Consider the following 25,405-nt stretch of genomic DNA (forward strand, 5'->3'; position numbering starts at 1 on the left):
TTTAAACACTCAGAGACTGCTGTTCATATCCCAAACCAGTGAAATGGTGAAAGTACTATGAGCGTGTTTTTTAAAATATGATTTTTTTGGTACATTATAAAGTATTTCTTAATGTGAAAGCAATTGTCATACCAAAGCTCAGCATTATTCTTTCAACCTAACCAGATATGTTCTACACATTTTATTTTCTTTCAGGAGACAAGGGTTCTTTTTGTCCCTTCCAAATGGTATCTTGCTTTTATGACATTATGCCAATCTAATGGCCTTATAATTTCACTTGAGACTAGGACAGATCTTTCTGCAAATGCTTGTTATGCTACTTTCTTTCAGTCTGTACTTCCCCCACCTTTTCAGATGACTTGATTTGTCATTAATAGGACTAAGTAGACTTAAGTCGTACAGAAGGAAAAAAAAAACCAGCAAAAACCAGCTGGTAATGTTTGCTGTGACTGGGGTGATATACAATTGGTAAGATGATGCAATGAGAATTTCCACTTTTTTATTTCCTGGCCAGCCTGTTCCAAATGCCCTTTATATCAATGGAATTATTTTCCTCATGTTTTAATACTGGAAACAAATTTGTGCTCATGGAAGAAAAGTTCATTGCCAGCGGCCCTGGCAATGAAAGCATTGCATTCATTAGCGTGTGCCCCAGAGGAGGCTCAGGGAAAACCTTCACTCATTTTCGAGGGGATCCTGTATAGTTACAGAATTGGAACCCTGAAGAACAGGCACTACTATCTAAAAATGGCCGTAATTCTTCTAAATACATACAGGTGGGGTTTCATAGACTGGGAGACATGACCTTAGGAAGGGGAGTGTTCAGGCCCAGTGGGCTGCGTGGCCTCGGGCCCCGCCTCCAGGCTCCAGAGCTGCATGGAGTCCCGCTGTCCTGGGAGTTTTAAAAATCTTTTTAGGTCAGACCAATTTGTGGGATTTAAAAAAGTGTTTCAATACCTCTTATTAGGATGATGGGGTGCGATTTCAGAAGGTCTGGCTCTATATAATCCCAAACTGCTGTTTTCTTGAGAGTGGAGAGGATTAGAAAAAGTTCTCCATGAATTATGTAACTGGTCTTCCTGCCTAGATTGACTTAAGCAATGTAAGAGATAATTATCCTATTTTAATAATTTATAAGCTCCATAGCATGCATCAGCATAAAAACAACCTATTAGCCAAAATTATCGAATAGATCACTTTTATCACCTGTTAGGGTTTCATTTTGCTCTGTTTTGTTTTTCACTCAGGGTCCGTAAGAATAAAGATATTTTAATGTCTTTTAATCTACATTTAATTTTCTAATACATGATAGTAATCATTAACACCTATATGGTATTTTAAGGTTCACAAAATAATTTTTCACATACCCTATCTTATCTGAATTTCTTGATAACCCATAAGATATGATGGTATTTTTCCCCATTTTTACAAAGGAGAAAACTAAGGCTGAAAAATATTAAGTGATTTGTCTAAGATCACACAGCTAGTAAGTGATAAACCTGAGAGTGCTATCCAAGTTTTCTTGCTTCACGCCTGTAATCCTAGCACTCTGGGAGGCCAAGGGAGGATCGCTCAAGGTCAGGAGTTTGAGACCAGCCTGAGCAAGAGCGAAACCCTGTCTCTACTAAAAATAGAAAGAAATTATATGGACAGCTAAAAAAAATATGTATATATATACAGAGAGAGAGAGAGAGAGAGAGAGAGAAATTAGCCGGGCATGGTGGCGCATGCCTGTAGTCCCAGCTACTTGGGAGGCTGAGGCAGAAGGATTGCTCGAGCCCAGGAGTCTGAGGTTGCTGTGAGCTAGGCTGATGCCACAGCACTCACTCTAGCCGGGGCAACAGAGTGAGACTCCGTCTCAAAAAAAAAAAAAAAAGAACAAATTATGAATTTTAAGAATCTCGTCACATTTTTGTTTTTTCACCACTAAGTAGCTTCTTTCTTCTCTAGGCAGGTCTTCATTCTAAATATAACATGCCCGAAAAGCACTATCGGAAGGATCCTTCTCTCCAGCATAGTATTTAATACAAACATCAAACAATCACTAGTTCAAGAGCAGTTAGGCTCAATGGCTGCTCTCCATTGTGTGGGTGACGCAAAGAGATCGGAAACTTACACTATAGCTCTTTATTAATAATAATTGCCTTGCCGTTGCGCCATATCCTGGAACAGTTGTTTGGTGAATGAAAGAATAATTCAGAGCAAAGTAGGCCAGACATAAAACACTTCCAAACCACATTTCAAAATAACTCTTTTGTGTCAACTAGGTGCATGTCTGCAGAGGGAGTTTTTGCAAGGATAGGTGGGTAGTATGGGGCCTTTACAGTAATCACATCACCATCTGGTACTAACGTTACAGCAAAGCAGTTCTGATGTACTGAGTTCTACAGACATAGTATTAGTCACGTAGCTCCACGATGGAACTGGTAGACTAGCAGCCTTTGTTGACCCAAAGACAGATGCAACAGATTGCTTTGCAAAATAGTTTTGAAGCATATCTGTGAAACAGGATCCTATGGGTACCCGCATTGATTTCTTTGAGGTATCACTTTACACTTCCGTTTTTCTTGGTAGGAGTATTTTTCAAAGACTTCTCTTCTGAGGCTAAATTAGGCATTCCTGTTCCTGATTTGAGTTCCAAGAACTATGCCTTTCCTGCCCTTTGCCCAAACTGGAAGATAGAAACCGTGGGAAAAAGTGTCCTTACAAACTGCATTATCTAACTTGGTTTATTTAGCATATTTAGGAAGACTTTCACATCCCTGGAATCCTCATTCTTCTCCAGGCTGCATGGGGGAGGGGGGAACAGACAGGCTAATAGGTAGTGAATTGGCAGGGAACTCAGTCTCACCCTGTTTAGTTTACGTTCTCTTCCCAATATTCAGCCCTCTTCAAATAGGTAAAAAGAGAGAGGGAAATGGGAAGATGAGCTTTTATGGGTTTTTCTTAATTGAGGTCCTAAAGATTCTGAAGAATATGCATTTCTGCCGTTCTTCTGTTCTAGGCATGGTAAGAGTAGACCAGAGACGGAGCTTCTACCCTTCTAACCTTCAGCTATCACAGTTATGCCTGGGAAGGGTGCTGGTGCTAATTTTAGACACAGAGACTAAGATGCACAAAGGACAAGTATAAAGCATTTTTGGAGCCAAGAACAGATCTAAGTCCCTTGCTGCACTGCTGCTCTTCCTCAAAACCACACAATTGTACCCAAGCGAATTGCTGTTAGAATTGGTGCCTTCAGAGGAGACAATTGCTCGTAATTGGTAGCTCCAAGCCACTTCACTGAGAAAGCGTGGGGTCTTAGAAGCTTTAAGAAATACTCGACAGACTGAGGCCTGTGTGAGTCAGGCTCTTCTGAGTCATACAGCGTTTAGGGCAGTCTAAAATTCTGACTCTCTTCAGTCTTGTTTTTTCCCTCAGGAAGACAAGAGGCCTAAGGCAAAATGATCTAAAAGAGGTAGCAAAGAGTAGAGGCCTTTCCCTTAAAACCTGCTTCTGACCAGTGTTTACCAGAGTGGTTATTGAATCACCTGTTAAACTGCTCAGGTGCTTGTGTTACACGTGCAGACCCCTCACGCCCCCTCCACCCCACAGACACTGCTGCAAGAGGGAGGAGGCCAGCCCTTGTGACAGACACCCCGGATTCCTCTGCTTTGGACCACTAGTTCCTGAACATGGCAGATCATCTGGCCCAGCTGGGCACACTTTTTAGGTAAAAACTATAAATTACTGAAGTAATATGTATTTAGAAAAGAAACAGTATGTAAATGTAGCAAAACTAGATGTCTGCTGCTTGCCTGTTTGGTGTTTTTTTTTTGTTTTTTTTTTGTTTTTTTTTGAGACGGAGTCTTGGTCTGTTGCCCAGGCTAGAGTGCCGTGGAGTCAGCCTAGCTCACAGCAACCTCAAACTCCTAGGCTCAAGCAATCCTCCTGCCTCAGCCTCCCCAGTAGCTGGGACTACAGGCATGCGCCACCATGCCCGGCTAATTTTTTCTAAATATACATATATTTTTAGCTGTCCATATAATTTCTTTCTATTTTTAGTACAGACGGGGTCTCGCTCTTACTCAGGCTGGTCTTGAACTCCTGACCTCGAGTGATCCTCCCGCCTCAGCCTCCCAGAGTGCTAGGATTGTTTGGTGTTATACTCCTAAACTTCCTCCTCCCCCCACCCCCATGCATGTACATTTAATGAAGTAAGAGTCATATTACGCATATTGCTCTACAGCTTTTTTCCCAGCTTGTTTTTAACCAACAGAATATAAAATGGACCTCTTTACAAATCTATCCCATTCCTTTAACACAAGGGTCACAATTCAAATGCCTACAGGGCTTAGGCAGATAATATAAACATGTTAAAGGGATCTTGTAGGAACTACAGAAAACTGGACTTTTTCCATCTGATGGAATCAGATGCTACCCAACTACAGCCACCTACTGCCACTTGGGAATGTGGGCCCAGAACTGCCAAATCTGAGTGTTTAAGAAAAGCAAGAAATATGATTTTTTTAAATGTGTAGATTTTTAAATATTGGGAAATAATTCATATTAAATACGGAGTGAACCAGCCAAAATCTTCAATCCAGACACTGCCCTCAAGCTACCTTTTAAAACTTCTGTTGCCTTGTCTACATATTGTTCCACAGTGTAAATGTCATACTTAACCTTTCTCCTATTGCTGGACACTTAGGCAGTGACATTACAACTGCTACACTGAACATTGTTGTATAAATCTTTGTGTGCTTGTACAAATAATTCTAGAAGTTGCAGGTTCCAAACCTTCTGATATAATAGGTTGTACCAATTTATGGTCCTATAGACAGCACATGAGAGGATCTTTTTCCAGGAAGCTTTAAATAGATTCCCAAGTGCTACCCCAGAGATCAGATGCAGTAAGTCTGAAATAAAGCCCAAGATTTTGTATTTTTTTAAGCTCTCAGGTGATTCTGATGCTCGAGAGGTTCTGGAACCACTCTCTCAGACTAATAAGTTGTTTGGGGCCATTCCCAATGAAGTATAAAGGAAACTGTAAATACTTTCACTTGTACTTCTATGTTTTGGACTTTTCTCTCTAATTACAGCCCTCTATGAAAACATGAAAAGGGCTCTGCTGCTGCTGTTTCAAGCAGTTCAATCAGAGCAGGACAATAAATAAACCAACTCGGGAACCTTCAAGTAGCTTTTATTGGCACAGCCTAGGAAGAGGTGTGGTAGCCATTTCTGAGCACACATCTGTATCCCAGCAAGGTATTCAGTGTTATGTTTAATACACCACTGAACCATAAAGTTTAAGTTCCTCAAACAGATGCACCCCAGCCACTAAGAGGCTCCAAAATCAATAGGTTAAGGCCTGCTGCTCTGTTAAGACCTGAAAGGCAAGAAACAGTCCTGGATGTGTGCCCTGATTACAGGATGACTAAAAAGGCAGGCAACAGTATCGAGGCTTTTTTCAGGTTGACTCCTGTTCACTCCCCCGCCGCAAGGAGGATGTGTTTCAGCAGCAGCACTGAAGTCTCCTCTCCATCCTGGGTCTGCCTAAGCGACTTCTGCTTAGGACGAGTGGTGGTCATAGGACATGGTCATCAGGATGGTAGAGCTCACTCATCAGGCGATAGATGTAGGAAGGTGCGTTCCCACCGATGTTGGAGATAAACAGGGTGATGAGCTCTGGGGGGACGTAGTCAAACACAGGGCAATGAACGCTGACCTTCTCCAGAATGTCCCCTGAAAGGCAAGTACATGTGCTAAAGATGAAACTGAGGCTCCCACTCAAGTATTTAAGTACCATACAGATTCTAGACTCAATAATGCAGGAATACCAGCTACCCATGGAAGGGAAGCTGTGACAAAATGCAAACCAGAAGAGCTGACTTCAGATCACGATACTCCCTAATTAAAACTCTGCAATGCCTATGCATAGCTCTTAGAATAAAATTCAAACTTGGGACTCAAGCTTCAAGATCTAACTCCTCCCTGCCACACCACAATAATTATTTGTACCATTCCCACTTTCCAGCCACATGGCCATCTTTTCCAACTGGCTAGGCACGTACCCATCTCAGGCCCTTGCACCAATGCCTGAAACGCTCTCCCTGACCTTCACGTGGTGGGCTCTGCTCATGCAAGACTCAGTTGCAATGTCATCTCATTAAGACCCTTCCCCAACCTTAGTTAGCCCCCTTAGCCACCTTCTATCACATCACCCTTACTCGATTTCTTCCTAAAACATCCCTTATCTGACATTTTCTTGTCTGTCTTCCACAGGATGTAAGCTCTCTAGAAGCAGGGCCTTACCTGTTTTGTTTATTGTTATATCCCTGTGCCTAGGATAGTGCTGGATACATATGGGTGCTCAGTAACTATTTCTTGAACACTGAATATCTAAATAAAGGGATGAAGTCATTCAACTTCCAATTAGGATCCCAAGCACTGTGCTCTGCTCTCAAAGGGTGTGAAGCCAGCTTGACTGCTGAGGAGGCAGCAGGCTCACGAGCAGAGCTGCTGTCTTCAGAAGCCAGAGAAAAGGACCCCCAACACCCAGGGGGATCCAGGCTACAGGCGAGTTTTGTAAGTAGGAACATTGCAGAGCCTGCTTCCTTTGCCAGTCAGTTCACCAAAGTGACTCCCTACAGCAACTGAAAACAGGTACGTTTTCCCACTCGATTACTGCAGGTATCCCAAATAATGTGCAAAGCCAAACCTAGTCAATGCTGGGTTGTCCAACCCTCCACGGCCCCAATAACTCAGCTAAAATATATGAGTCTCAGAACAAATTAACATGGACCTGATAGATCCCCAAGCACTTTAACCTGCTAAAGAAAACAGTCCCCACAAGAAGTATGATAAAAAAAACACACCCTGACAGCATTCAATCCTACTGACCACCAAAACAACAAAAAGACCAAAACACATGCATGCACAAAACCCCAAGATACACACACCACACACTCACACACACATGCAACTTCTATACCTTCTGTGAAAGGCAGGACTTCTTCAGGAGCCACAAACTTATGAAATGAATCTTCTTCGTTGGGGAACTAGAAAAGAAAAAAGTTTTTGTTTATTTTTTTCAATGAACATGCTAGAAAATCATAAGGGAAAAAAGTTTTAAAAAACATAGACCCAGCAATTCCACTCCTAGATATGTACCCAAGGGAAATGAAAACACAGGTCCACACAGAAAACTTGTACACAAATGCTTATAGCAGCATTATTCACAAAAGCCAAAACATAGAATCAACCCAAAGGCCCATCAGTAAATGAATGGACAAATCGTGGTGGACAAATGGAATATTATTATTCAGCCTTAACGAGAAAGGATACTCTGGCCCACATTACAACGAGGATGAACCTTGAAAACATCATGCTAAGTGAAAGTGTCAGACACAAAATGTCACATATTGTATGATTCCTTTTATACAAAATATCCCAAACAGGCAAATCCACAGAGACGGGAAGTAGATTAGTGGTTACCAGGAGATGGGGAGAAGCAGGAATAAGCAGTGATTACCCAATGGGTACAGGGTGTTTTCCTGGGATGATGAGAAAGTTTTGAAACTAGAGAGTGGTGGTTGCACAATGCTGTTAATGCACTAAATACCATTGAATTGTACATCTTAAAGTGGTTAATTGTTATGTGAATTTCACTTTAATTAAAAAAAATAAAGACATATAAATAGGTTGATGTTTTCAAAGCTTCTATCACTGATGAAATGGCTCTTCACTTAGTAACTGCTTGTATATTCAGCCTACAGAGGACAGGCCCTGGAACAATGACAAATGAAACTAATTCTATGATCCTAGTTTCAACCTGCTTGGCATTTTCAAAACTGGTCAAGGTGACGGGGAGTGGTAGCAATTGTAAGCAAAGGGCCTTTCCCAACTAAGTATTGTCCTGACATAATTTTGACTCCTAAAGCTGGCAGGTTATAACTATCAATTGTTTTTCCTGGACCAAGATTTCTCTGGCTCTTTCCAGCCTTCACTGAGTCTAATCCATTGAGCAAATGTCCCAGAGTGAGTAGATCGAAGACCCAGGGTTCAAGCCTACACTGTGGCTTCCTTCTCTCTGTTGGCTACCAGCTAGAGACAAACAGACGTACCTGTGGGGAAAGCTTGAACATAGGTGCACAGACGATGAGTGGGGTGGAATGGTGTTTCGCTGCCAGTGCCAGAGTGTGAGTTCCTGTCACAGCTCTTAGGGCACCATTAGCCAGGATAGTCTTTGTGCCAATGATCACCTTTGGAACAGGAAGAAAAATGTGAGCCAGCCTGGGGGTAGAGGCTTAAAAGGGTCAATGGCCACAAGAGGCCGAATGCTGAGGCCTCAGACCTGGCACCGTGAGGTGTCACAGAGCAGTAGAGAGAAAGGGATCCTAGGCTTAGTACAAGTTCTAGCTTGAAAGTGGGTTCCCCAGAAAAGAATGGAACAAGAAACTGTAAAACCTACTGTTCTTAGCCCCATATTTTCTGGAAATCGACATGCCACACCTTCTGAGAAGCCAGGAGCCTTTCTGACTCACCATCCACCACTGCAAAGCTCTTGGAGCATAAGGCAGGAGCTCCAAAGCCAACTCCTAGCAGCTGACACTCTTGGCTTGGTTCTACTTTATTCTTTTCAATGCTTTAATCAAATTTAGAGGCTACTCCAAGTGAGGAACAGTGATGTAGATAAAGGGAAAAGAAATTCAATTAATAGATTAAAAAGGCCTAAATAAGTACTTTCAAAAGGTGCTAGAAACTCTTCTCTTACCAAGGATATTATAGGAGGAGTTTTATCTCTAAAATACAAATTTTATCTCTAAAATACAATATTTTATAAGTATAACCTTCATGAATTCAACAAAACTCCAGATACACCCACCTTGTTCACTCTTGACATAACAGCAAAAATGGCAGCATCAGTCATAACAGTTGTCTCAATACCTGCTTTGGACAAATTGACGGCCATTTCATGACCCTGCAATAGGAGAGAAAGGCAGATGCTAGGAGAAAGTGAGAGACAGTGAAGAGTTCTCAAATGTAACTGGACCTGGGGAATTCTGTGATATGGGCATATCCAGTACACAATTTCCAATAGATGACTGATTTTTCTGCCTATGGTAGCTCTGGTAAGCTTCAGGGAAGCCCAAGGGAAGCTAATAAATGTATAATATTCCACAGTAGCTCTAGAGCAGCCACAAAACTAGAAATACAACTTGCTTGTATAATCAAGCATAGCTGACAAGATAACTGCTGGCTTGGTATTTTACAACATCCAGCATCCTTCCATATTTCCTTTATGAGACCTATTATTTCCTTTTTGAGACCTTAAGGATTAAGTGAGAGCAGATCAAGCATCAGTTATCTTCAAGGAAATTTACCCTATTTTGATTTCTAAAAGACCAAATATTTATTTTTCTTTGGACTCAGCAGTTCACCCAACTTTCTTAAACACTGTTTAAGAATGTTCACAAGATGAACAATTTGAAAATTCCCTTAATGTTTTACTTCTCAATGTCTTGCTTATCAATTCAAAGTTGGCAGGACTTCAGCCATCCCTCCTTTATGCCCTCTTCATTTTTCTTAGCAATTCCAGCAGTCCCCCTACCTGGCAGAAAGGAGCACACTCTGCCACAATGACATGGAATTTCCTCTTTCGGGCAGCCTCTTTGAGGAAGGCCTCTACTGTTCTGGAGAAGCCAATGGTCATGATCACCTCGTTGGAGTGGATGTGCTCCAGAGCCTGGGCTGCAATGTTCTCAGTTGTCCCTTCTACAAGACAGTTTTGCAAGGAAAATATGAAACCGCCATGCTACATCACAAACAGACATGACGAGATGTCTGCCCTTCACATACACTGGCTACCTAGCAGATCCTGGTATCACAGGGTTAATATGTTTAAACGAAATGTCACGATTTTTTAAAAGCCCCACTCCTCTGGGATCTTCTACCTTCCAAGTTCTCAGTCTGCCCTCTTTCCCAGAAGCACTGCTACCCATCAGCCACCTCCTTGCCACCACACAGCTCCTTACAACTGATTTTGAAGACAATGAATTCACGCAAGAAGTGGCAATCTGGGAAATCTTAAAGTGCTAAGTGGGGTAAACAGAGCTTCCCCCAAAAGAACTCTTCCTCCAAAAGATGGCCACAACATCTCCACCTGAGAGAGGGAGGTCAGAGGAAAAAAAGGGGGAGGAATTTGGAAGCAGCTTCTTCACCCTGGTTGTAATGAGTATCTGCAGGTCTCTTGGGACACAAAGACAAGGCGGATGGAGGTGGCATATACGTGTATGTAAACATTCAAGTTCAGTGGAGGGTCTGTCAACTGTGGTTTTACAGACTTTGTTTTCTTTAAAATGAAAATAAAGCTCTGTATTAATACAGTCTCTGCCAGTGGATCTGCAGTCTATAAAGGGTTGGTCTGTAAGGAAAAGTAGAGAGAGCGATTACTTTAGTCCTGCCACCTGTTGCAAAATCTCCTAATCAGGAAGGAGGACAAACCTCTGAGAACCAGTAGGCTGGTAATCTCCCATCTCTGCTGATAAACAGCTTCCAGGAGCTTCTGTTCCCTTATTTGCCTGCGACCTGTCCGGTCCACCCAGTGATCAGTCCTCTTACCCAGCTCCACTAGCAGCTCATTAATCGCCTCAATTATGTTGGACTGGAGTTGGGCATAATGGAAGCTGAAATCCTCGCTCAAGCCTCCGGATGTCAAGAGTTTGTGCAGGGATTCCTGCTGATCGCTCTCGTCACTGCGTCCGTGGAGTCTATGAAGGCAAAAAGATCCAAAGAAGGAGGTGGGAAGGAGTGGTCAGGTAGGTAACAGGAGCTGCTCAGCTCCAATAAAATCTCAGGCAGGGAGAAGGGCTCGTGCAAAATGCGCCACTAGGTTCAACGTGGAGCCCAGGACGTAAGCCTAACCTGCCATACTCCTCCCGGATGATCTTAAGCACTCTCCGCACCATGTTGCCCACGGTGGTCTCGGAGGGCTGCGCAGCCGTCATCCTCCTGCCCTCTCTGCGGATCAGCTCCATTAGCTCCCCTGCAGTCCAAAAGACAGAGGGTGAGCTGAGCCAGCGCGCTGTGAGGCCTGGGCGACGTTCAGCCTTGGGATCGGGAACGACAAGGGGCCGCGGTCGCGGGTGGAACTAGGCCTGCCTCACCAGCGTTGCTCCACCGGTGGTCCGTGATGATCCGGCGCAGCAGCCCCAGGGTCTCCCGAGCCATATCCTCGGAGCTGCGCCGCCCACCGCCCCGCTTCAGGGTTTCCACGAAGCTCTCGATCTTCTCGGACAACTCCGAGCCCTTCGCCGCGGCTCCCGGCATCTCGAAGGTAGCCGCCTTCACCAGCAAAACCCACACCTACCGGGCAGCAAGCTTGCACTTCCGGGGCGGGCGAGGTCGGCTTCCGCTCTGGGAGAACGAACTCAAGTTGAGAGGGGGCAAGCCACGCCCCTCACTGCTAGCTCCCTCCCCCTCTATCTGCCTGAGCCAATCAGAGACATGGGGCTCGGGTTTTTTTGTTTGTTTGTTTGTTTGTTTTGTTTGTTTGTTTTTCAGTTACAACCGAGCGACTGCACGCCTCCCGGGCTGGAGGACCGGAAGTGGCCTTTCCTGGCTCTAGGGACGCTGAACAGGCGGGACCCGTCAGGCCTACAGAGGGTGGGTAGTCCGTTGCTATGGGAACAACAAGTCTGTAAGCCTCCCTTTCACGACCTGAGGTTAACTGGAGAAGTTGCGGCCGTCCTTCCTGGCCCTGCAGCTCGGTGACCGCCCGGCGTCCTGACACAGACGCTCCGAGTGCGCTTCCGGGGCCGATGGGCAGACGCCGCTTTATAGTGTTGTTGCATTCCATGAAATTGTTCGTGCCTGTGTTTCTCTAATAGGTTCAACTCCCTGAGGACAGGGACTGTATCTTTTTTTGCCTTGTATTCCCAAGGCCTAGCACATGGAATAGAAGACAGAGGAATTAGGGACGAGGAGACTACCTACCAATGAGATTCAAAGTGAAGCTAATACAGGAGCAAAGATGATGTCCCCTGATTTGCACAGACTTGTCCTCCTGCAGAGGCTGGAGAGTATAAATACCAAGAGCTATCATTTACTTAAGGCTTGCTAGGTGTTGGACACTGTGTGAATTTGTCTCATCCAATACAGCTCTGAAATAGGTTCTCTTATCCCCATCTTACAGATTGGAAAACAGATCAATAGAATTTAAGCAGTTAGTAAGGGGATAAGTTCATACTTAAATCCAGGTCTATCTGAGCCTAAAGTCTGCGTAATAGAAATATGTTTCCTTTAAATTCTTCAAAGTGGAATCCTTAAGCAAGCACATTTTAAAGGCTTGTTACAGTTGACAAATTGCCCCCGAAAAGGATTGTATCAATACCAAAATCAGACAAAGATAGTACAAGAAAAGAGTTACAGACCAATATCTGCCATGAACGTAGACACAAAAATCCACAACAAATTATAATATTAGCAAATTAAGTCCAGCAATACATAAAAAAAAATAATTTAAACCTGGAATGCAAAGCTGGTTCAAATTTGAAAATCAATCAATGTAATACACCACATTAACAATCTAAGTAAAACCACATAATCATATCAATTGATGTAGGAAGAAGCATTTGTCAAAATTCAACATCCATCCATGATAAAAACTCTCAGAAAATTAGGAATAGAAGGGAACTTCTTTAACTTGAAAAAGTGAACCTACAAAATCCTACACCTGCAAGTATACTTCATAGTGAAAGACTGCTTTCTCCCTAAGATCAGGAATGATGCAAGGATGTCTACTCTTACCACTCCTAAATAACATACACACAGCCCTAGCCATTGCAATAAGGCAATAAAAATAAATAAAAAGCATACAGAATGGAAAGAAAGAAAACTGTCCCTATTCACAAAAGACATGATTGTCTACATAGAAAATCCCAAAGAGTCAACAACAGCAACAAAAACCTCCTAGAACTATGAGGTTTAACTAAATGAGTTTAGCAAGGATACAAAAATTAATCACATTTCTGTATACTAGCAATGAACAATCAGAAACTGAAATTGAAAACGCAATTGCTCTAAAAAGCCATAAAATATTTGTCAATTTTGCTGTGTGTTAATTTTAAAATGTCTTTAAAATTGTGTCAATTTAAATGCTTGCTAGCACTTGCCATGTTATGGCCAATTTTGGATATTGTCATTCTTTATTTTTCCATATATCAAGCCTTGAAAAAATAAAGTATGTACTATTATATGCATACAAAAGAATTTATATGTGTGTATATGTATACATACACACATGAAAGTTATAAAGCATGAAGCAAAATGAACACTCATTAACCAATGCCTCAACTTAAAACTAAAATATTCAAATTCATAGATCTATAAAGTAGAATGGTAGTTTCCAGGGGCTTGGGGAAGGAGGAGAGTTATTGTTTAATGGTTACAGAGTTTTAGTTTTGGAAGATAAGAGTTCTGGAGATAGGTGGTTGTGCATTTACATTGCACTACAATGTGGATATGCTTTATGCCACTGAACTGTCCACTTAAAGAAGGGCTAAGATGGTAAATTTTATGTGTATTTTACAATTTAAAAAATATATGGCGTGTGTATATATATATATATTTTTAAAAAATGCTACCAATATCATCACATCAATGTGTATGCTCTTCCTCTACTCTATTTCCCTGCCTACTCCCACACCCAAGGATAACTGGTAAACTAAATTTTGATTAATATTCCTTTGCTTCATAAAAAATAATTTAGTGTATATTATAACCCATAAACAACAATATTGCTTAGTTTTGCTTGTCTTTGAGCTTTTTACAAATAGTATTATAATGTAACTTTCTACAACCTGCCTTTTTCACTCAATAGGGCATTCCTAAAATTTATCCATGTTATTATATGTATCTGTAGTTCTCTTATATGCACTGATGCATAATATTTCATCATGTGACTTTAGCACAATTTATGTATATATTTTTCTTCTACAGACATTTGAGTTGTTTTCAATCTTTTTGGGGGGCGGTGAATACACACTATAAACATTGTTGTGTATACTTTGGCATATCTGTAAGTGGAACAGCTGAATCATAAGTTATATGAATGTACGACTTTACAAATAGGTCTAGTACCCCCACAATATGCTGAAATAATAATAAAAAAAAATAGGTCTAGACTTCCAAAGTGGTTAAATTAATATCTGCTTCCTTCAGCAGTAAAGAGTTCCAGCTGATCTACATCCTTACCAACAGGTGCTTTTATCAAATATCTTCTTTTTTGGGAATCAGGTAGGTATAAAAGGATGTTTCATTGTGATTTTAATTTGCATTTTCCTGATTACTGAGGTTGTTCATTTTTTTTTCACATGTTTACTGACCATGTGTTTTGCGAAAATGTGCCTTTGTCTACTTTCTTTTGGCTTTTTAAACAAATCTTTTAAAAAATAGATTTGTAGGAATTTTTTATGTATTCTAGATACTAATCTTTTTTCCAGTTTTTTATCTTATAAATGTCTTCTCCCAGTTATGGCTTGTCTTCTTACTAACTTTGAGATGTCTTGGAACAGAGTTCTTGATTTTAATGTGTTCAAATGTATCAACCTTATCTTTTATAGTTAATGCCTTTTGAGTCTTATTTGAGAAATCCTTCCAAAGTTATAAATATAATCTATGTTTTCTTCTAAATATTTTAAAATCTCATCTTTACATATAATTTAGAATTGATTCTTTTTTTTTTTTTCGAGGCAGAATCTCTCTCTGTTGCCCGGGCTAGAGTGAGTGCTGTGGCATCAGCCTAGCTCACAGCAACCTCAAACTCCTGGGCTTAAGCAATCCTTCTTTCTCAGCCTCCCAAGTAGCTGGGACTGCAGGCATATGCCACCATGCCCGGCTAAATTTTTCTATATATATTTTTAGTTGGCCAGATAATTTCTTTCTATTTTTAGTAGAGATGGGGGGGTCTCGCTCTTGCTCAGGCTGGTCTCGAACTCCTGACCTCGAGCGATCCACCCACCTCGGCCTCCCAGAGTGCTAGGATTATAGGCATGAGCCACCGCGCCTGGCCAGGAATTGATTCTCATGTAGGGTGAAAGATGAGAATCCAATTTTATTTTATTTTTTTCCATTCTTCTTTCTCCAATGATTTTTAGGGTTTTTTTGGTTTTGTTTGTTCATTTGTTTTGTTTTGTTTTTTGTAAGACAGAGTCTTGCTCTGTTGCCTGGGTTAAAGTACATTGGCATTATCATAGCTCACAGCAACCTGAAACTCCTGGGCTCAAGTGATCCACCTGCCTCAGTTTCCCAAGTAGCTGGGACCACAGGTGTGCACCACCATGCCCAGCTAGTTTTTTTCTATTTTTTATAGAGACAGAGTCTTGCCATGTTGCTCAGGCTGGTCTTGAACTCCTGGCCTCAAGCAATCCTCCTACCTCAGCCTGCCAAAGTACTAAGATTACAGGTGCAAGCCACCACACCTAGCCTCCAGTGATTTTTAATGTCACCACAGACATATGTCAAGTTTCTATAATGTGTGAGTCTGTTTCAGGGCTATTTTGTTTCACTGCTAAATTTGTCTATTTCTGGGCCATTATGATGGTATCTTAATAACAATTGCCTTATTAAAAAGTTTTGCTATCTGGTAAGGAAAACTTCCTTGCCTAATTCTTTTCTTTAAGAATGTCTTAACTAGTTTTGGGCCTTTGCACTTCCATGCATATTTTAGAACAAAATTCCTAAACATGAGCCACCATGTCCAGCCTCTATTGAGATTTTGATTGGAATTGTTTTAAATGTATGCGTCTATTTGAGACATCCTTAAGATACTGAGTCTTTCTATCCATGAAGATGGTATCTATCTCTATTTATTTAGGTCTTTAGTGTCTTTCAGTAAAATCTTATGATTTTTTCCATATAGGTCTTGCACATCTTTGTGTTAATATTTATTACTAGCCACCTTATATGTTTGTTGCTATTGTAGATGATCATCATTCTTTTTCATTATTGCTAACTTGGTTGAGAAAATACAACTCCTATTAATTTGCATTCTTTGCTCATTAGTCAAGATGTACATCTTTTCATATGTTTATTGATCATTTGCATTTCTTGTGAATTGCTGGTCATATGGTTTGTTCCTTTTTCTAATGTGATGTGTGGCAGACATTCTGGTTTTCCACCCAATATCCATTTCTTCTTTCTTGTTAACAGAACTGATTTTGGATTCTACCCACAGAGAAAGTAGCCCTAGCTCATGAGTAAATCCTGATTGGTCTAAGCCAATCATGGTAGTTCCATTCTCCTTATTTTACAGATTGGTGTAAGGTAACACGTTTTTTAGTCATCAGGATATGAAAGAGATCTGTTTGGGACTTCCTGGAAAGTTTTGCCTGCTCTTAAGAAGGAAACAGAAGATTACATAGTCTCTTCTATCTCTAATCTTTTTGGATATGATGCCTGGGGTTACTGAAGCTATCTTGTGACCATGAGGTCTTAAGACTGGGAATAGAGTTAACATACTGAGGATGGAAGAACAGAAAAACAGAAAGAACCTAGGTTCTTGATAATGTCAACACTTAATGAGGATTTTACGTATATTAACTGTTTTCATTCTTACAACAATCTTGAGATAGGTGCTATTTTTTTCTTTTAATAACTTTGGTACCAAGAGATAGGTTCTATTAATATAATCATTTTCAAAAGAGAAACCTGAGGCATAGATAGAGTAAGTAACTTGTTCAATGTAACACACCTAGTAGAGCTGGCATGTAAACCCAACAGTCTGGCTTCAGAACATGCACTATTAGTCTATGTACTGTGGTATCTTTTATTAAAGTCACTGTGTGAAATCAACAAATCCAGAAATTACCTTAGCTTTAGATTTTTATTATGTTAAATGATACATTTCTCTGTTATTTATATAATTTTGAATGGAGTCTTCTATCACTTGCAGCCCAAAGCAACTTGATATAGGGTATTTATCTTTTTCTAGTTGATTTGTAAGATCTATTTATATACTGTGTTTAGGATACCAACCATTTGAGTGCCATTTGTGTGGCAATATTAGTAATTTTAGAAACTTTGCCCCAATTCTCATATATTGCTATAGGAGTGTAAATGGAAGCACTTTTCAGTAGCACAGTTTGGGAAAATGTAGCAGTAGACTTAAAAATGTTCATTCATACCCTTTGAGCTAGCATGTCCGTATTTAGAAATTTATTCTAAGGAAATAATCAGACATAGGCACATAGAGTTATCTACAATATCTTTCATTTTATTATTTATAACAAAATAAGAAATACATCTAAATATTAAAAGTTAGGAGACTGGTTTAGTACATTATATAAAATAGCCATACAATGGAATATCATGTTTTAGAATTTTTTTTTTTTTTTTTGAGACAGAGTTTCATGCCGTTGCCGGGGCTAGAGTACCGTGGCATCAGCCTAGTTCACAGCAACCTCAAACTCCTGGGCTCAAGCGATCCTCCTGCCTCAGCCTCCCCAGTATCTGGGAGTACAGGTGCGTGCCACACACCCAGCTATTTTTTTCTATTTTTAGTAGAAACGGGGTCTCGCTCTTGCTCAAGCTGATCTCAAACTCCTGACCTCAAGCGATCCTCTTGCCTCAGGCTCCCAGAGTGCTAGGATTACAGGCGTGAGCCACCATGCCCAGCCCATGTTTTAGAATTCTGACATGGAAAATTCTTAATGATAAAGAGAAGTGTTGACAACATATTGTTTTGTTTTGTTTTGTTTTTGTTTTTGAGACAAGGTCTCATTATGTTGCCCAGGTTGGCCTCAAACTTCTGGGCTCAAGCGATCCTCCCTGCTTCAGCCTCCATTGCTGGGACTACAATCGTGTGCCTCAGAGCCCAAATGACAACGTATTGTTAAGTTTATAAGGCAGCTTGCAAACAATTATTCTTGAAAATAGTTTGGCAGTTCCTTTCAAAACTAAAAATGGACTTATAATATGATCCGGCAATTGCACTTTTGATCATTTATCCCAAAGGAATGAAGAATTATCCACGTAGGAACTTGTACGTGAATGTTCATAGTAGCTTTATTACTAATAGCCCAAAAGTGGAAGCTCCCCAAATGTCTTCCAATTGGTGAATGTTTAAATAAACTGTGGTACATCCATACCATGGAGTACTGTTCAGCAATAAAAAGGAACCAGCTATTGAAATATACAACAATTTAGATGAACTTCGAGGAAATTATGCTGAGCAAAAAAAATCTCAAAAGTATACATACTGCATAATTCCACTTATGTAACATTCATGAAATATCATAATTATAGAGATAAAGAATGGATTAGTGGTTTCCAGGCATTAGGGATGGGTGCGAGGTGTGGCTATAAGTGAGTAACACAAGGGAGTCTTGTGATACTAAAGTTGAGTTTCTTGATTATGGTGGTTGTTATGCTAGGCTGCCCATGATAAAACTGTAAATGCACATATGCACATACATGCACATGCACACACACACACAGAGTGCATATGTAACTGGTGAAATCTGAATAAGCTCTATGGATTGTACCAATGTCAACTTCTTGGTTTTGCTTTGTACCATGATGTTACCATTGGAGGAGGCTGGGGGAAGGTTCATGAGAGAGAAGGGTGTGCATTTCTTTGCAACTGTCTGTGAATCTGCAGTGATTTCAAGATAAATAAACAAAAAATTTTAGAAGTAGGATTTATAAAATAACCACATCTATTTAAAAGAAAATTATAAAGCATTACATGTTGGGGGTGGTCAATTTTTTTTGCAATGTTTAGTTTCCTTTAATGACCCCCATCTCCCAGAAGGGCAGGTATAGGCATCTAGGCAATGGCACAAGATGTGCACTTAAATATCTTGCCCTGATTGAAGGCTTTGCCCACATGCTGGAAGGCCCTCTCCCAGGAAACGTACTCTTGAACCAGCGTCTGTTCTCCTTGCTGCCAGGATCCAGGTTCCACCATGTATATGACTCATAGTCCACCTGCCAATCTGGATGCAGCAGAAAAGCAAGCTCCTGGCCTCGGAACACTCAGACTCCAGAAATGGAGTTGCTATTGTTGGTTCCAAAGAACACGGGCAAAGTCATTCTTCCTTAGCTTGTTCAATTGCTGAAATATTCCAGTGATAAGGCTGTAACTGATAAATGTCTCGGTGAGCTCTTCAGGGAAGCGATACTCAGAGCACCAGGGACCAGCCATCCTTCTCAAAGTACTCCCCAAAATATGGCAGCGCCATAGAAAGTGTGTCCTTGTTGGAGTACTTGCGCTTAAATTCATCCAACACAAAGGTACCCTTGGGCCAGTGAGCACAGGGGTCCTTGGCGCTGGGCTCTGCAGCCAGGGCCTGCTCACATTGGTGCATCTCCTCCTCAGGAGCAGGGGCAGCTGCCTTTTTCTCCTCTTTCCCTTCGGCCTGGGACTTCTGCTCCCCTTCCCACGAACCCTTCTCTGTGGGTAGGGTGTCCTTTTTAGGCTGACTCTGCAAACTTTTTAGCATCAAACTGGGCCATCTTCTCACACCATTTCACTTTCCCCCAAGACAGCCCGGAACTGGTGCTGGTTAATGCAGGCGAGGAGCCAGCAGTTGGTATCAAGTACAGACAACTGTGACATCAGCCAGTGTCACTCATTTGCCTACCAGGTAAGTCCTCGTCTTCAAGTGAGCATCCAGGAGCCCCAGTATTCGCCTCACTTCTTCTTTTGTCTTCTTGGTAACGTATTTGTTGTGGCGCATGATGCCCAGGGTGGGGAACACCCAGGTACTGGCAGGGGGCACTATGTCGCTATCAGCAAAGCTCACCCACGGCACCACCTGGGCTGCTGCCTCTGGAGTGCTTCCCTGCAGCTCCTCATTGCTCATGTAGTAGGCAGTGGCATTGCTCTCACACAGAATCCATCATCACCCTCAAATGCTGGAACCTTGCCGGCAGGAAATTTGCAGAGAAATACAGGAGTGTGGTTGGTTTGGCCAAAGTGGAAGTGGGGCGGTGCAGAAAGCATGCGGACCTGAGCCCCGTCATACTGAGCAGCAGCGAGGGCCTTGAAGGCCCTCCAGTTTTCAGGCTTAGTGTTCCAGGTCCCAGCCAGCACAGTGGTTCTGCAGAGAAAGGGCCAATTTTTCAAAATAACTCTAGCTATAATTGTTAAATAACCTGATGCCAAAATACATAATAAGAGACTGTTTAAAGTCTGCAATTTTTTTAATAAAACAAGACACAAAAATAGTATATTTGGAGGGACCTCAATTTCATTCTAAAATTATTTATGTATGTTACTTATATGTATTGTAAATAAAAACATGTATACACAATACACACATATACATACACATATATGCATACAGGGGTATGTATGTGTGTGTATATGATATATATCAAGATGTTAACAGTGACTGTCTCTGGGTAGTACGATTACAGGTTTATCAGAGACCCCTAATTGCCCCAAAAGCCATTCTCCCCTTCTTCTGCAGTAATAGAGTTTTAGCGGGACAAATAGCCACCCAGAATAAAGACTACATTTCCCAGTCTCCTTAGCAGCTAGATGTGGCCATGTGACTATGTTCTTACCAATGGGATGGTGTGGAAGTGTTGAGTTACGGCTTCTCAGAACCTTCCCTAAGAGATAGCTGGGATGGGTCTTTGGCTTTTTTATCCTTTTCTCCCTCTTGCTGCATTTCTGCTCTGCCAGCTAGATGATGAGGGTGTGGGTCATACTGTAGGGATGGCAGCGCAGTGAGCTGCGAGGAGCCTGGGCACCCTGAGGCCTCTGTGGAGTGGAGCTCCCATACCCACCTGGACTATTTGCCTTTGACTTCATGTCTATGAGAGCAAAATAAACTTCGGTCTTGTTTAAGCCACTATTATCTTGGGGTTTCTGTGACTTGCAGTCATACCCAATCCTAATAAATGCAAGAGTGATTTTTATTTGTATACTGTTCTGTATTTCCCAGAATTTCTACAATCAACATAATCCATTTATAATTAGAAAGAAATTGTAAGAAAAATAAGAAATCCTTCATTAGGCCCAATCTCTCAACCAGGAATATGATTATGTCGATCAAATCTCCCAGAGTTTCCTGAAGTGTCCCAGTTCCAAGCATTCTGACTAATTGTTTGCATAATCATCAAATAACAGCTTCCTGAATTTAACTTGGGGACTAAGATGATTATGATGACAATTCTCAACTGGGAGGAGGGAGGCTGACTAAAATATTTGTGTCTTTCTCCTCCTGTTCTAAAGACTCTCCTTTAGGCCATAGGATCACTTCCTTTTCCTGAAGGGCTTTGACTCAACACTTGGGCATGTGAACGCTCCACTGTTTTTATCCTTCTCTGATTGTTTTGATGGATAAGTCCTGTCTCTACGCAACCTGAGAACAAGTGCTATTGTCGTGGACACCTGTTGTTTTTGTCTGTCCCACACCCCCTTTCCGTTGGGAACTGCCCCTCCGCATCCCATGTGATTTGGGTGGAACTGTCAATCCCAGCGCCTCCTGGTTGCCCCAAGTGGCCCCCAACCACGGGTCTGTCACACCACCCAGGTATGGTCCACCATCCAATTTTCATGCCAATTGGTTGTGCAAAGCCATCTAGTCCTTCCCTGGGGTTTGCCGTACGGACCTTGGAAGAAAGCAGGGTTCTGCCCTTTAGAACATCTGCTGTAAAGAGGTTGGCTTTGGACTGTCAGTGGCCACCTTTCCTGCCTCATGGAGAGATCTTGTCTGGTGTAGGAGAAAGTCAGGAGAAGCAAGCGGAGCCAAGCCCTACAGGGAGGCAGCAAATAAGCTGATGATTTGAGATGCGCTGCTGCAGGCCCTAAGGTCTAGCCATGCCTGAAGGTAGAGCCACACTTAGACTTCTCAACAAATTCCCCTTTGGCTTAACTTTTTGAGTTGCTAGAGCCTTGACTAAGATTCTCTTGTCTTCCAAGGAGCTCAACCCTATTCTTGGCCAAGGTAGGAATTCATTATTTGGTTGCTTCTGCTAAACAAGAAGCTAATCTTGCTTGAAATATGGATTTATATTTTTGTGGAGCCTGGCTCTGTTCTAGAGCTTCCCTGACACTTGAACATGGTCGGTTGCTAGGAATTTGAAGGGAAAGTCTAATGACAAACATAGGTAGTAGTAACAATCACATATCAGGGTGATTATAAAAAAATATACTACCTCATCGTTATTAGGATTGTGTATTAACTAGTGCTCTTCATAGATCAACATAGTCAGCATGTAACAGATGTTTATTGTGCACCTTTATATTATACCAAGCACCAACACTGCATATTGGAAAACAGCCTCTGTACAAGAGGATTCTCAATACTAATAAACAGCATCATTCCCTGCACTTTAGAGGATTTTGCCTTTGGTTACAGGATTTTAAATTCCTTATCTTTTTTGGTGTCCACGACAGCCCGATGGGATGGGCTGGTACTGTACAATCCATAGGTCCCCACTGCTAAGTGAGGCTGAACCAAGCGCATAGGTAGATGAAAACAAATCGTCTACAATTCTGGAAAAAGTATATGAAGATCAAGGCCCACTAGCCAGTTAGTTATTCTCTTAGCTATGGTAGCGGTGTCACTGAATATTAAACCACGTAAAAGCTTGGGTTTAGAAGTGATACAGATCTCCTTAATTCTGACCCTCACAAGCTGGGTGACCTATGTCTGTCAGTGGAGATGGTAATAACGGTGACCCTTGATAAGCAGTAACAATCTCAAAGACGTAGAGACATGTACTACTATTGATCTTTAAAGTAGTAGTTCTGCACACTCATTACATGAGAGAATTTTTTAAAATCCCCTAACACTATATATAGTCCAGGTGACAGAGAGTGACCCTGTCTCACAACAACAACAAAAGCAAACAAACAAACAAAAAATCTCCATAAAATGTGCTTCTAGTGGACCTGGTTGTATTTTCAAAGACTGAATAATCCAGAGAAAAATAATGCCACCTTTTATTTCAATAACTCCTCTCTTTCAAGGACTCATCAGTTATTGTAACTACCTGACAACGTTTCAGAGCAGTGACCTTGCATAATGGTTCAGCCGAGTCAGGATGGCTATGTCCTGGGTCCCAGCAGCTTCCTGCCACTCTTGGTGCATAAGTGACTCTCAGTGACTCCCCTGCAGATAGAGATTGCTGGTGGCTCCCAGAGGCCCAAGGCTCATCCTCTCCCGACTGGCTCCTCCCTGTCCCAGGAATAGTTTCTGTCCCTGGTTTGATGCCTGTGGCCAGGACCGTCCTAACAAGAGCAGTCATTGTCTAACTTCAGAGAGTAGTTTGATTAACTGGTTCCTGACCAGAGTTGGGGGGAGGGGTGCAGGGAGGCAAAACTTCTCAAGCTGCCTTCTACATTGTGCAGAATGTGGGGGGTGGGGATATCTGAGATATTGAGGTCCGAAAATTCTTTCCAATCTCAGCTAATTTCACTTTTTGGAGCTTGAGTAATAAGAACCATGTCCTCCACTCAAGAAGTACCTAGGTGGCTCAGGCCTGTAATCCTAGCACTCTGGGAGGCTGAGGCAGGAAGATCGCTTGAGCTCAGGAGTTTGAGACCAGCTTGAGCAAGAGTGAGACGCCGTCTTTATAAAAAATTAGCTGGGCTACTTGGGAGGCTGAGGCAGGAGGATGGCTTGAGCCCAGGAGTTTGAGGTTGCTATGAGCTATGATGACACCACTACACTCTAGCTGGGATGACAGAGCAAGACTCTGTCTCCAAAAAAAAAAAAAGCAGCACCTACATTGCGCCAAAGACTTTACATATATAAATTACCTCTAAGCGTTCCAAGGCTCTACAAGGTAAATGTTAACATTTTCATTTTACAGCGGAGACTCAAGAGAGAGGACAGAGTGTAGGTTCTAGCCTAGGTTTGTCTGTCTCCAGAGACTTCCACAGTGCCTCCTAATTCCACAACATCCACACCCTTCATGTTAGAGTGGGAGGAATGGCCTTTCGGGGTGAGACAGGGGCCAGGCTTCCACCAGTCTCTGAGGCCTGCAGGGCCTTGGTAATACAAGCTCCGCGGCCCTATCCCTGTCACGTGAGTATGAAGCCAACAGATGAAACCGGAGGGGATGCAGAGAAAACTGGGTGGCGGGTCTCCGCGAGCCCTGACCTCGCTAAGATGCTCAGCACACACCTGAGCCCGCTGGGGGGTTCTGAATCCGGCCTGTGCCCCCACCTGCAGAAACCCCCCGGGGTGCGGGACCCCAGCCCGGGGTGGGCGGCTGCGCAGAGCCCAGGGCCAGTCGCACCCCGTGGGAAAGCCCTGGCCCTGGCCTGCCCGGGAGCCACGGTGGTGCCGCCTCCTGCCCACTTGGCTTAGCGGGTTCCCAAGTGGCTTTACTTCCTCCCCCTCCGCCCCCACCTCCCGCAGTCCCCAGGGAGCCAGGGAGGCCACTGGCTGAATTGGCCCTCGGTCCTGAGTCCCACGGGCTTCTGAAAGCCCCTTCCCCACACGCCTGAGCCTGGCTTCCCCAGGGGGAGCGGGAGGGGACCTTCCACCTCCCCAAGGCGCCCCTGCCCCTGGGCCCATTTAGGGCCGGCCGGGCCTCATCCCCACTCCTTCCGCTGTCCACTGAGGCTCCGCTCTCGGCTGCAATAACAGGGCTTCGGGTATGGGCTGTTGTTTTTGCAGCTGGGACGGGGCGGAGCAGCAGCGGGAAGGCGTCTCGCACTGACCGTCTGAGAAAGCCCCGAGCCCGCATTCCCACTAGGGCCGGGGCGGTCTCTCTAGGCTGGTGACTGAGCTGTTACTGGGAGAGAGGCCCCTGCGCACGGCGAGGCCGAGCAGCAGGGCAGGAGCGCCGAGGGGGCTGGGAGTCCCAGGCCCTCTCTGAGCACCCCCCTCCCCGCCCCCCAGGCTGCGGTCCTCCCTCCTTGCTCTCTGCAGCTGGACCAAGCCTCTTCCCCTCGCCCAGCCCCCGCACACATCTGGGCGATGCTGGAGCAGGCTTCCTTAAAACAAACAACAAACACAACAAAAAATCTCATTTACTAGGGGGAAAATGTTGGAAAATAAACAATAAAACAAAGATCACCGGTAATCCCTTCACTCAAAAATATTCATTACGAACGTTTTGACGTATTTCCCTATCACCTACTTTTTTTATTGTGGTAAAATATACGTAACATAAAATTGACCATTTTAACCATTAAGTGCACAGTTCGGTGGCATTAAGCACATTCGCGTTGTTTTGCAACCGTCACCACCAGCCGTCTCCAGAACTCTTCATCTTCCCAAACTCTGTCCTCCTTAAACACTAACTCCCCATCCTAGCCCCCAACTCCCCCATCACCCATCCCTGGTGACTGCATTTCTACTTTCTGTCTCTACAGACTTGACTACTCTAGGTGGCTCACCTAAGTGGAATCATACAATATTTGTTCTGTCCGGCTTACTTCACTTAGCGTACT

The 25,405-nt window shown here is 42.8% G+C and overlaps 2 protein-coding genes and 1 pseudogene across 2 annotated transcripts in view; 1 reads left to right on the plus strand and 2 right to left on the minus strand.

Annotated features, from left to right (window-relative positions):
• Positions 1-3,833, plus strand: part of MLH3 (mutL homolog 3) — a 30,282-nt gene extending 26,449 nt beyond the window's left edge. The window contains exon 14 of the transcript XR_006737945.1: positions 3,595-3,833. The gene's annotated coding sequence lies outside the window, so the exon portion shown is untranslated. The remainder of the gene's footprint in view (positions 1-3,594) is intronic.
• Positions 3,834-5,165: 1,332 nt separating this feature from the next.
• Positions 5,166-11,397, minus strand: EIF2B2 (eukaryotic translation initiation factor 2B subunit beta). Its single transcript, XM_045563752.1, has 8 exons — positions 11,148-11,397; positions 10,906-11,026; positions 10,603-10,751; positions 9,593-9,756; positions 8,867-8,962; positions 8,106-8,243; positions 6,974-7,040; positions 5,166-5,724 (listed from the first exon to the last, which is right to left on the minus strand). The coding sequence occupies exons 1-8, from the start codon at positions 11,308-11,310 to the stop codon at positions 5,567-5,569; spliced, it is 1,056 nt and encodes a 351-aa protein (XP_045419708.1). The 5' UTR covers positions 11,311-11,397; the 3' UTR covers positions 5,166-5,566.
• Positions 11,398-18,808: 7,411 nt separating this feature from the next.
• On the minus strand, positions 18,809-22,157 carry LOC123637108 (annotated as a pseudogene).
• Between the last annotated feature and the right edge of the window lie 3,248 nt (positions 22,158-25,405).

Source organism: Lemur catta, chromosome 1 (genome assembly GCF_020740605.2).
Source record: "Lemur catta isolate mLemCat1 chromosome 1, mLemCat1.pri, whole genome shotgun sequence".
Taxonomy (NCBI): Eukaryota; Metazoa; Chordata; class Mammalia; order Primates; family Lemuridae; genus Lemur; species Lemur catta.